General features: G+C 36.1%; 1 protein-coding gene across 2 annotated transcripts in view; it reads right to left on the reverse strand.

Annotated features, from left to right (window-relative positions):
• The window catches only part of CPQ (carboxypeptidase Q), a 333,027-nt gene that overhangs the window by 79,164 nt on the left and 240,443 nt on the right, over positions 1-13,420 (reverse strand). For both annotated transcript variants that reach the window (XM_011936992.1, XM_011936993.1), the window contains one exon: positions 4,747-4,954. In XM_011936992.1, the coding sequence (XP_011792382.1) occupies positions 4,747-4,954 (208 nt within the window). The remainder of the gene's footprint in view (positions 1-4,746; positions 4,955-13,420) is intronic.

The raw sequence follows: 13,420 nt of genomic DNA on the forward strand, positions 1-13,420 counted from the left end.
AAGAAACAGGAGAGAGGGACCTGAAAGCAGGGAATCACCATGTTGAGATCAAATATTTTAAAATAACTTTGAACTTCATTGCAAAGAAGTATGGAAAAGACCAGAAGAAAAACAATCAGGGGGGAAATAGTGAGGGCCTGAATTAAGGCAGTAGTAGCAGGCAAGGTAGGAACAGAATTTTCTTTTAATATGCTGAAAATAGACTGAATAGGATGTGATACCTGACTGTAGGACAGTGATAAAGGAAACGGAATGAAAAATAACTTGAAGTTTTGTAACTTTGCTGATAGATAAATATGGTTCATTTAATAGAAACAAGAAACTAAGACAAAAAATCAGGTTATGAGGGAGCCAGCGTGTTCATATTCGGACATGTCGAGCTACATCCAGCAGTGAGGTTCAATGTGCCAATGAACAATCGGTATTCTAAAAGGGCAGTAAAACTTCTAGATTTAAAGACGACCGAGATTAGTAACATCCTCCAACCATTTTTTTCTTTACTTACTCTTTCACTTTACCAAAATAAAATATGTGTTGAGAAGCCACTGCATGCCAAGTCCTGAAATAGCCGTTAGAGGCGGGAAAAAGGAAAAGAACGGAAATAGAGTGAACAGAGTGCCTGCTCTCAGGGCATTTGCAAGTTGTGCTGGGAGATGACAACGTAACAGTGGCATGAAGTGTTGGGATGAGGGGAATGTTACCAAAGCAGTCTTCATGGAAGAAGTGGCATTTATTGGGGATAAGGCAGTTCTTTTTCAGGCTCATTAGCCAACCTAAGACCTGAAGAGGGATTTCATGCTTTTTGCTTTGCCTTCACAGTCTGTATATCCCCTGTGGCTCCAGGCCAGTTAGAATGCAGATTCCCTCCGCAAAATGCAACCACAGATTTGACTTTACTGTGCTAATTTTCATTTTTTTCTGTGGAAGTAATGCTGTTACTTCTTTGTGGAAGAACTTTTGTTAAACTTCTACCTTTTACATATTGGTAACAAAGTATTTATGATCGACTCTTGGAATTCTAGGCAACATCCTAAATCTCATGATTGCTTGAAATTGTCCATCTACCTCCTGGGAGAAGGTGCTACCCCGACAAAACATAGAGTGAAGCATCTTGACAGATAGAAGGCCAGTCCAGCAATTCCTAAATTTAGGCCAGTCCAGCAATTCCACTCCAAGATATTTACTCAGAAGAAATGAAAACATCAAGTCCATGGAAAGACTAGTACAAGAATGTTCACAAAACCTTTATACACAATAATAAAAAAATTAGAAACCACCCACATGTTCATCAACTGCTGAATGGATAAACGAATTGTCATGTATCTGTACAATGAAATATTACTCAGGGATATAAAGGAAGAAACAACTGAATCAACAACATGGATAAATCTCAAAAGCATTATGCTGAGTGAAATAAGCCTGACGGAAAACAACTACAAATCATATTATTTCACTTACGTATGAAATTAAAAAACAGAAACAAAAACAACTATAGCTCTAGAAAGGAGATCACTGGCTGCCAGGGCAGGGTGGTAGAGTTGGAGATGGACTACAAAGGAACTTGAGGGAAACTTTGGGTGGTGGAAATATTATATATTATAATTGTGGTAGTAGTTACATTATACATTTTCCAAACTCATCAAATTGTACATTAGATTGATTGATTTATTTTATATAAGTTATACCTCAATTCAGCCAATTTTAAAAAAATAAAAGAATGAGCCAGGCTGAGCTGACAAATAGGCCCAAGCTCTCCCAGCCAGAAGATGTTTATGGCCCTTGGGAAGCTGTCAGCTATCTTAGCCCTCTGGCTCTCAAGAATTCCTCTGCCTAAATACTTTGGCCTCAGATTCTGAGACTCCCTAGCTGCTACAGACTAAGGATGCTAATAACTCACTCTCACCCTGCCACCCACCTGCCTACAACCTCAGGCCAGCTCACCCAGCCTGCTCACCGAGACAGCAATGATATTATAATCCTAAACCCTTCAAGCCCTAGGCTAGCTACCTGATGATGACAAAACTTTATCCTGGAACTATTGACTGGGGAAAATACCTGAAAAGGATTACACTTTAAGGCATCTGACTATATAGCGTCTGAAATATAGACTCTTGGCTCTTCTGTTGTTATGAGTTTCCTAAAGGGACAAGAGGTTGGGCTTATCTGTTTGAAACCACAGTTTCTCTATAGCTGTCTGACTCCCTGTGATTCTACTGAGTTCTTGTTTTCCATCATCCCTGTGGCAAAAGCCATGGTTGATGTCCAGGTCCCTGAAGCAGATGATTTTGGAAGAGGGAAAGGAGTCCTGAGCTTAAAATGAATCTTTACTGCAGTATAGCCCTCAAGTCTGGGAGAAGTCCTGAGTCCTGAGTTTCCTAGTCCTTAGTCTGGGAGAAGTCATACGCAGAAGACTTGTTTCTCCATCACCAAACGCCATCACTCTTCACCCTTTCCTTCATCCCACTGATGCTGTCAAACAAAATACAAGTCTGAAATTTCTAAATAACATTTCTAAGTTCCATTTTTAGAATTTCATTAACTAATGTATGAGATTTGCACCAGAAACCTTATAAAAAGTGTTTATTGCACACTTGATGCCATACAAAGGAAACTTACATTCAGTGAGCTGTGATGTGCCAAACACTCCATGTCTGTGATGTGCCAAACACTCGACAAAGCAATATTTGATGTGCCTTACCTAATCTAGTCCTCACAATAATTCTGTTAATTACTTGCATACTATCCCATTATTTGCAGATAAATTCATAAACTCTGGAAACTGCATATAAACTGGTTTAAAGCTTGGTTTAATAGTCACAAGATCCTGGGTTTGAATTCCTTCTTAGCTGCCTACTAACTGTGTGGACCTTGGATAACTGAGTTTCCTTGTAGGTTTGTTTTCTCACCTATAAAATGAAGAAATTTCATGATTTAGATCTGTGTCCCTCCCCAAATCTCAGGTAGAATTTTAATTCTGAATGTTGGAGGTGAGGCCTGGTGAGAGATGATTGGATTATACGGGCTGTTTCTCAGGAATGATTTAGCACCATCCCCTTGGTGCTGTTCTCGTTTAGTAAGTTCTCATGAGATCTGGTTGTTTAAAAGTGTGTGGCATCTCCCCTCCCCTTTGCTCCTGCCGCGTAAGACACTTCACTCCCATCTTTGCCTTTTGCCATGACTGAAAGCTCCCTGAAGCCTTCCTAGAAGCAGATGCCGCCATGCTTCCTGTACAGCCTGCAGAACTGTGAACCAATTAAACCTCTTTTCTTATAAATTACCCAGTCTTAGGTATTTCTTTATAGCAATGTGAGAATGGACTAATACAGAAAATATATCCAAATTCATAAGCTTTGAAAGGATTAAATAAGATAATTAACACAATAGGCACAATAAGTATTAACTATTGGTTTTATCTCAAATGCAAGGCTAGCTTCAAATGGAATAAATACAACACATATGGACAAATACCACTCTCAACTGTTCCGAGGTTGAACTTGCACACCACAAATACCATTTTGTCCTGCAATTACTCCTGCCCTTCTTCAGTCAATGTGGTAAAACTTTTATTTTTTATTACTTAACCTTTAGATTCAGGGGGTATATGGACATATGGTGTGAGGATAAGGTTTTGGCTTCAATTGAGCCTGTCACCCAAAGAGTAATGTAGTACCCAACAGATAGTTTTTTTTAATTTTGCTTCCCTCTCTCCCTCCCCCATTTTGGAGCCCCCATTGCCTATTCTTCCGATCTGGTTTTTTTTTTTTTTTTTTTTTTTTTTGAGACAGAGTCTCGCTCTGTCTCCCAGGTTGGAGTGCAGTGGTGCCGGCTCACTGCATGCTCTACCTCCCGGGTTCACACCATTCTCCTGCCTCAGCCTGCCAAGTAGCTGAGACTACAGGTGCCCACCACCATGCCCAGCTAATTTTTTATATTTCTTTAGAGACGGGGTTTCACCGTGTTAGCCCGGATGGTCTCGATCTCCTAACCTCATGATCCGCCCACCTTGGCCTCCCATAGTGCTGGGATTATAGGCATGAGCCACCATGCCCAGCCTATTCTTCCAATCTTTATGTACATGTGTACCCAATGATTAGCTCCCACTTGTACGTGAGAACATGCTTTTTGTTTTTATTTCTTTGTTAATTCACTCGGGATAATGGCCTTCAGTTGTGCCCATCTTGCTGCAAAGGACATGATTTCATTCTTTTCTACGGCTGGGTAGTATTCCATGGTATATATAAGACCATATATATTTTTTTTATCCAGCTGGTGGGCACCTAGGTTGATTCCATGTCTTTGCTATTGTGAATAGTGCTGCAATAAACATGTGAGTGCAGGTATCATCTTAGTAGAACAATTTACTTTCCTTTGGTTACACACACAGTAGTGAGATAGCTGGGTCAAATGCTAATTATATTTTCAGTTATTTGAGAAATCTCCAAACTGCTTTCCACAGGGGTTGAAGTAATTTATAGTCCCTCCAACAACATATAAGTATTCCTTTTTCTCCACAACCTCACCAACATCTATTATTCTTTGACTTTTTAGTAATACCCATTCTGACTGGTATGAGATGGTAAACATGGTAAAATTTTGATGAGAAAAAATATATATAAAGCTTCTGCCTTTGATGAATATATGAGGACCATCTAGGTGGTTTCATGTTCTCTCTTTCCCAAACTATCTCTAATAACTCAAACTAGAAGAGGAAACTGTATTCTTAGGCCAACCTTCTCCTTCACTCACCTGTTCTGGATATTTGCTCCCAGTGATCTCTGCTACAGTGTTGAAGGAATCAGTATCTGGATAGGTCTTTGCCCCCATCTTTAGCTGAATGACAATTTTGATCCCACGAGAAGCCATTCTTGACATCATTTCTGCATCTTCCACTGTAATACAGGCTGTTGGAATCTCGGGCACGCCATCCTGGTATTCCTGAATACCTGTGTGAGGACTTGAGAGAAGAAGCCACCAGGTTACCTTGAAAGTGGAAACAGACCAAAAGACTTTTTTGAAAGCACCTGTATATTGATATTTGACTTCCACTTACCTTTGTTTGCATCTGGGAAACAGGAAAGGTGGGTAGTATTGATTTATCTGCTTTTGATGTGAATGTAATTTTTATTTTTTGTTAAGAATAAATTAGAAACTTCAATTTAATAATCATCATATGTAAATTATTTGATAATTTGGATGATCCTTCAAAGTTGCAAATTCCCACAAACTCTGAAAGACATTAACAGTGTCTTCATGATCAAAAGGTACACACATCTGTACAAGGAGACAAGGGAACTCTGAAGTTTGTCAAGGCTGCAGACCAGAAGATCCACATGTCTGGAATAAAACTGGCCCAGATACATGTAGCTCTGTGGTTACTGCCTGCCAGTGGGCCTACTCTCTTCCCACCCAAACACAGAGGTCTAAATATATAACTCCACATTGGTAGTAGAACACCACGCAGGAAAAGTATAGAATAATGTCTGGGAATATATTCATATTCTCATGAAGAAAAGTTGCTGAATAAATCCAGGCCCTTAATTTTACTGCCACAAGAGAAAAAAATAACTGTTACACTTTTGGCACTAAAGGAGAAATACCATCCCAACTGGTCAGATTTTTTCCTGCTGATTTCTAGATGTTTCTTACATTCATAGAAACTTACAATTGAAGTCTACATTAATCTGTTGATTCCAACTCTGTATCTACTAATGAAGCTTATCAAAGTCATTTTCTAAAACTGCCCTTTCAAATGGTTCCTTTTTACCCCTGAGATATGGCTTCAAACCCTCCCAAGCCACAGAGCTCTCAGGACCAAACTGTCACAGCTTCCAAGTGCATGCCACAGTCTATTCCTATCTTCTATTAAAGCACAGGCTAAAAACTTCCCTTTTGAGAATTAGTTTTTTCTTTTCATATTTCTATATTTGTTTCAGCTTGTCTCATATTTACAGAACAGCTTTCCTCCTCCTTTCACTTACAACACATTTCTTTCCTACAGATGATAGCTTGGTGCTTATCTCCTATAGAAGCAGCTGCAGTCTCCACATGCACAAACACAATGATGCAGTCTTATCTCTAACTATATTCTTGGTGTGATTGTATTGTTGTAACCATATTTTAGGTGACTATTTACTTAGAGAAACTGCAATGTAGAATGGTTAAAAACAGAAAGTCTGGAGCAAGACTGCTTGGGTTCAAATCTGGGCTTATTGCTAATTGGCCCAGGGCAAGTTACCCACATCTTTATTTCAGGGGCATCATCTATAAATGGAAGTGATAATAATACCATTTCATAGAGTTATTTTGCAGAAATAATTAATATGTACAAGTAAATCACTTACCCTCCAACATATTAATCAACCAATGCATTTTAAATATTTATTTTATTAACTTGCCTATTCAATTATCCCTGCAGAAACTGTCTAACCTCAAGCGATTAGTACCATCTGAGTATACCCTCTATGAACATTTCTAAAAAGTAGACTGCAGGCCGGGTACGGTGGCCCATGCTTCTAGTCCCAGCACATTGGGAGGCTGAGATGGGCGGATCACAAAGTCAAGAGATCGCGACCATCCTGGCCAACATGGTGAAACCCCATCTCTACTAAAAATACAGAAAAATTAGCTGGGTGTGGTGGCTGTCACCTGTAATTCCAGGAGATTACAGGGTTAGTGAGGAAGGAGAATCACTTGAACCCGGGAGGCAGAGGTTGCAGTGAGCCGAGATTGCACCACTGCACTCCAGCCTGGGCGACAGAGCAAGGCACCATCTCAAAAAAAAGAGAAAGGAAGGAAGGAAGGATGGAAGGAAGAAAGGAAGGAAGGAAGGATGGAAGGAAGAAAGGAAGGAAGGAAGGATGGAAGGAAGAAAGGAAGGAAGGAAGGATGGAAGGAAGGAAGGAAGGGAGGGAAGGATGGAAGGAAGGAGGGAGGGAGGGAAGGAAGGAAGGAAGGAAGGAGTATACTGCAAATTTTATTATTCATCAAAAGGAGTACAAAGACTTATCTTCCAAACCCAGAACTTGGAATACAGAGACCCTGAGTCCAAATCCCTGGGATGCATATAATTTACTCCAAATTCTGGTTCAGGTTCTGGGGTCACATAACCTAGGTCAGACCCCAGCTCCAGCATTCTTTGCAACTAAGATTACCTCTTTGTTTCTAAATTTCCTCATTTGTAAAGTGGAGAATAATGTTAGCATTGACCTCATAATATTGCTATGAAAAATAAAACAGAGACTATACATAAAGGATTTAAGACAGTGTTTGGCACATAGTAATTACTTAGTAAACATTAGTTGTTATTACTTCTTCGGTGCTAATTTTTCCCACTGAGCTAGTGGAGTGATTAATGACCAAAAATTACCTTGCAACATGTAGGAAGACAATCTAAATATTTATTATTCATATTACCTTACGTGATGTCTGGGATTCAACAAACTCTCCTTGTTCTCAGACTCTTATTCAAGAGAAGGTCAGTATAACACTTCTTAACAGGCTCTTTTAAGTAATGTTTCTAGACAGATTTGTACTTAGAGGTTACTGGTAAGATTTCTTCAAGTGGGGACAGTGAGCCGGGCATGCACCCATGGCTCAGCTGAGGAGATGGCACTGAAAGGCATCTTCTAATTTTAATTTAAGATATAAAAACCTTTGAATTTGTTTCTGAAACTAAGCATGTCTTCCAGTGGTGGAGCATCTATCATTGTTTCATAGAAGGAGGCAAAATGAAGACTCAGTTTTATTTAAAATCCTCTACTTTCACTGTAGTAAAATTACTCTAAAGGGACCAATCAGCATAAACACCACCTTCCTGTCTTCATTTACAAGCCCCTTCTGCGTTTATAAAAGCAAAGGGCAAGCTACCAAGGATGCCATCACAAATCCAAATAAGATTTAAAGATGAATAACAATCCTCTATAAACTCTTCCAAAAAACAGAAGAGGAGGGAACTCTTCTCAACTCATTCTACAAGGCCACCATTACTGTCATCAAAACCAGACAAAGATATCACAAGAAAACTACAGACCAAAAATCCCTTATAAATATAAATGCAAAATATCCTTAACAAAATACCAGCAAACAGAACCAGCAACATATAAAAAGGATTATATACCATAAACAAATGGAATTTACCCCAGGAATACAAAGTTGATTTAACATCCAAAAATCAATTGATGTAATATACTATATTAATATAATAAAGAACAATGCCACACGATTATCTCAGTAAATGCTGAAAAAGTATTTCACAGAATCTAGCACTTTTTTATGATAAAATCACTAATTAAACTAATGAAAGAGTACTTCCTCAATCTGATAAAAAGCATCTACAAATATCCCACAGCTAACATCATATGTAATGGATAAAGACTGAATGCTTTTCCCCTGAGATCAGAAATAAGACAAGGATGTTTGTCTCCCCACTCCTAGTAAACATTTTACTGGAGATTCTAATCAGGGGAATCAAGTGAGAAAAAAGAAATTTAAAAAATTCCATATTGGAAAAGAAGAAGTAAAAATATATCTTTTCACAGATGACATGATCTTTTTTTGAGTAAGTTAATATTTCTAATAAGATGTTATTCTAACTAATTATTTAGTTTTGTATTAATGTATTTTTAATATCGAAGCCAAATTTCTAGAAAGAGTGACATGATCTTATATATGAAAAATCCTAAGGAACACACACACACACACAACTATTAGAACTAATTAAGAAGTTCATCAAGGTTATCAGATAAAAGACCAGTATACAAAAATCAACTGTACAGCAGCAATGAATAATGCAAAAGCAAAACAATTGCAAAGTGTAATCTGAAAATTAAATTAACTAAGCAGTCCATGTAATCATAATAAAAACAATAAAATAGTACAAATAAATTTATCCAACAAATGAGACCTGTACACTTAAAACTATAAAATATTCTTAAAATAAATTAAAGATCTAAATAAATGGAAAGATGTTCATTGTTTATAAAGTAGAACACTTAATATCGTTAACATGGCAATGCCCCCCAAGTTGATTTACAGATTTAATGCAATCCCTATCAAACTTCCAGCTGCTTTTTTTTTAAAAAAAGAAATTGACAAGCTGATTATAAAATTCATATGGAAAATCATTCAAAATAACCAAAACAAGTTAGAATTAAAAAAAAAAAGTTGGAGAACTCATACTTCCATATTTAAAAACTTACCATAAAACTATAGTAACCAAGATAGCATGGTACTAGTATAAGGATAGATATATAAACCAATAGAGTAGAATTGCGAGTCCAGAAATAAACCCTTATAGGAATGGCCAATTCATTTTCAACAAAGATACCCAGACAGGTTCAATAAGAATAGAAGAGTATTTTCAACAAATGGTTCTGGGCAAAGCAGACATCCACATGCAAAAGAATAAAGTTACATTCTTAAATCATGCCATATACAAAATAATTTCAAAATGAATCATAGCCTTATATGTAACAGCTAAAACTATAAAACTTCATGACTTTGGGAAAGGAAATTGTTCCTTAGAGACAACACCAAAATCACAAGCAACAAAATAAAAAACAGATAAACTGAGCCATCGAAATGTTAAACTGTTGTGCTTTAGAGGACACCATCAAAAAGTAAAAAAGGCAACCCACAGAATGGGAGAAAACTTTTACAAATCATATATCTGATAAGGCACTTGTATCTAAAATATATAAAGATTTTTTACAATTCAATAATTTTAAAATTCAATTATAAAAATGGGAAAATAATTTGAATAGACATTTCTCCAAAGAAGATATATAAATGGATTATAATTGCATGAAAAGATGCTGAACATGATTAGCCATAAGGGAAATGCAAATCAAAACCTCAATGAGATGTCACTTTCCATCTAGTAGGATGGCTATTATCAAAAAGAAATAAAAACAAGCATTGGGGAGGATGTGGAGAAATTTGAATCCTTGTACATTGCATGTGAAATAGCATAGTTACTCTGGAAAACAATTTGACAGTTCTACAAAAAGTTAAACATGTACTTATCACATGGCCCAGTAATTCTACTCCTTGGTATATACTATAGAGAAATGAAAATATATGCCCACATGAAGAAAAATTACACACAAATATTCATAGCAGCATTATTTTTAAGAGTCAAAAGGTAGAAACAACCTTAATATCTATCAAATGATAAATGTGTAAACAAAATGCAGTATAGCCATATAATGAAATATTACTCAGCAATACAAAATGACACTTGGTACATGCTACAACATGGATGAACCTTCAAAACATTATTCTAAGTGAAAGAAGCTAGTCACAAAAGACCATATATTGCAAGATTCCATTTATATGAAATGCCCAGAACAGGCAGATCTAGACAGAGTGTAAATTCAATAACATAAATTTCAAGTTTTAGATAGAGAGTAAATTTTAGGTTGCCCAGGACTGGTAGGGGAGAGTGGAATGTTAATAGGTATGACATTTCTTTTTGGGAATTTGAAATGTCCTAAAATTAGATAGTGATGGTGGCTGCACAACTCTGTGAATATACTAAAAACCATAGAGTTATGCAAGTTAAAGGAGTAAGTTTTATTGTGCCTGAATTATATCCCAAATAAAACTTCTATTATAAAAATCAAAATAAGAATCCTAAGTTTCCAATTTTTCCTTAAGGAGAGAATCCTAGTATCTATCTCATTAAAAAATTATACTTCCATGGACCTAGCTTATGATATATGTAAAAGCAAAGCCTGCTGGTGTTCGTGCTTGCAAGATAGTATACCCAAAATATAAAATGAACATAAACAAATGTAAGTCTTAAATCAGTTTTTCAAATTTCATTAAATTTCTTGTGTATCTTATGAAAAGTGACATCATTTGAAGCCAGCAGAATATTTTCCTTTGATCTACATGAAATAAATGCAATGCTTAAATAAATAAGTTTGGAATTTCCTACCTGATTATCACACATCAATCAAACTCCCTTCATGTTAGGCAGTTCTGACTAGCTTCTTATAAAAGATACCAAGCCCTTTATGTTTCTGAGCATTTCAAAATTTGCAAAGCTCAAATCAATCCTTGAAAGTGAGTATCAGCTTATAGCTTAAATATCCAACAAGAGGACATTTATGTATCTCAACGAAGAATATGTAAGTCTCTTCAGGGGCATATAACACGTTGATTAAAATAAAAATTATTCACAAATAGTTTAAAGCCTTGGAATATTTCCTAAAAAAAGGTCTGGAGGTGGGAATTGTAAAGATTGTGAGCTTTTGAAGCTATAATCTTTGTTTCCATAGAGGTTTTTTTAAGCTTCTAATTAAAGGAGCACTTATTTTTCTTATTAGAAAAGCTTATTTGATTTAAAAATCAACTTTAAAATAACTCTTGGAAAATGTTCAATTGACTTTATTAATTTTTTTTATATCTAGCACCTTAAGAGTAAATTTACCTAAGACTTCTAAACTGTCATTAACAACACAAAAGCAAAAGTTTCATTTACACCATAATTCACAAAGGGAGAGCACTAAAATATTCCCAGCTCCCATGGGTTTAAAAAAAAAAAAAGAGAGAGAGAGAGAAGGAAAGGAAATCTGCTCAAGAGAGAGGAGATGGGACTAAATGTCCTTTCTAATTTTTATGATTCATTTGAGATGGCAGAAGAGAGGCAAGAAAAAGTCAAATTCTTGAATTCTATTCCATATTGATGACAGACTCCACATGAACAAAACTCAACAGATATGTTTATTATCTCATGTTCGTCTGCAAATCTCACAAGAACACGATTACAGTGTCAGAAAAACATAGCTTCTTCCAAAGTAGAGGAAAGCAGCCAATTCCACAAGAGTGCAAGAAAGAAAGAAGATGGTCAAAATGTTAAGGGGAATAAAATTGTTTGGTATTTAACATCCACACCATACATGAAGGACTTCTGGCTTTTTCTCTTAAACATAAAAACATAAAGAAGATTCAAAGATATAGGAGGTAAGTTCCTGTGAAATAAAGATAAAATAAAATTTAAAATAGCTATAATTTTACACTTAATATTTTGTGAGCTAGAAGCTATTGAATAAATGTTAGCTTTTGTGTTTACTGTACATTCTGTAACCCATAATAAACATCACAAAATATATGAGTTTCCTTGTTTCTTTCCTGATTTAATTCTACTGTATGTTACAATTTCTGCTTTCTTGCACATCCTGTTGGTTTTGTTTCTCTGGATAATCTTGACTAATACAACCACCATTAGTCGAATTTTCTTCTATTTGCAGACAAATATATCCCAATGTTTGCCATGACCAAAATGATAAATCAGGGCATTATATATTTCCAAATTATAAATATTAAGCTTTTTCTCTCACAGATACATAACTTCCTGCCAAGTAAATCTGAATTAAAATCACTGTAAGAAGTTACTACACACCTAAATTACAATAAAATCTGGTACTGTGTAAGCTATGGGAAAATTATACATACGGGTTAAGCATCCCTAATCCAAAAATCCCAAATCCGAAATGCTCTGAAACTTTTTGAGGACCAACATGATGCCACAGATGGAAAATTCCACATGACTTCTGTGGCCAGTGGCAGTCAAAATGCAGTTAAAATTTTGTCTCATGCACAGAAGTATTAAAATATTTCATAAAATTACATTTAGGTTATGTGTATAAGGTGTATCTCAAACACAAGTTAACTGCATGTTTAAGACTTGGGTCCTATCCCTATGATATCTCATTATGTACATGTAAGTATTCCAAAATCTGAAAAAATTCAAAATCCAAAACATTTCTGTTCTCACGTATTTTGGATAAGAGATGGTCAATCTGTACATCCAACGCTGGTGGCACTTAAATTAGTTTGATCCTTCTAGAGTGTGATCTCCCACAATGCAGCAAACCTATAAAAATTCTGATTTTGTTTTGGTTGTTTTGCTGTGGAGAACAAACTCCTCGGCAATATCGTAAAAAAAGAAAAAATAATTTGTACTAAGATGTTCTCTGCATCTGTATATGTATGTTGAATTCTGGAAGAAACCCAGGAGAGAAACTTCAGGAGAGGAAGTGGCAAAAGAGAAGACGTCTATGACATGTAAATGGGTCGAAAGCAGTACATAGAAACGTAAATGAAATAATGTTAAGTTAAAAGAAAATAACTGAACACAGTACACACAGGATAGAGATTGAACATGAGTTTGCAATGATGTAAACTGAGTTCATATTCACTAGGTTCCTTGAGAAACTACAGTCAACCTCTTAAACTGTAATCAAGCAAACTGCAGCATTAACAATAAATAGACTTAAATTCTTAGAAACATGTGCCACAGCCTGCTTAAAAAAAAAAAAGAGGGGCGGAGCAAGATGGCCGAATAGGAACAGCTGCAGTCTCCAACTCCCAGCGCGAAGGACACAGAAGACCGGTGATTTCTGCATTTTGAACT

This window comes from Colobus angolensis, unplaced genomic scaffold (genome assembly GCF_000951035.1).
Source record: "Colobus angolensis palliatus isolate OR3802 unplaced genomic scaffold, Cang.pa_1.0 Scaffold16, whole genome shotgun sequence".
In the NCBI taxonomy this organism is placed as follows: domain Eukaryota; kingdom Metazoa; phylum Chordata; class Mammalia; order Primates; family Cercopithecidae; genus Colobus; species Colobus angolensis.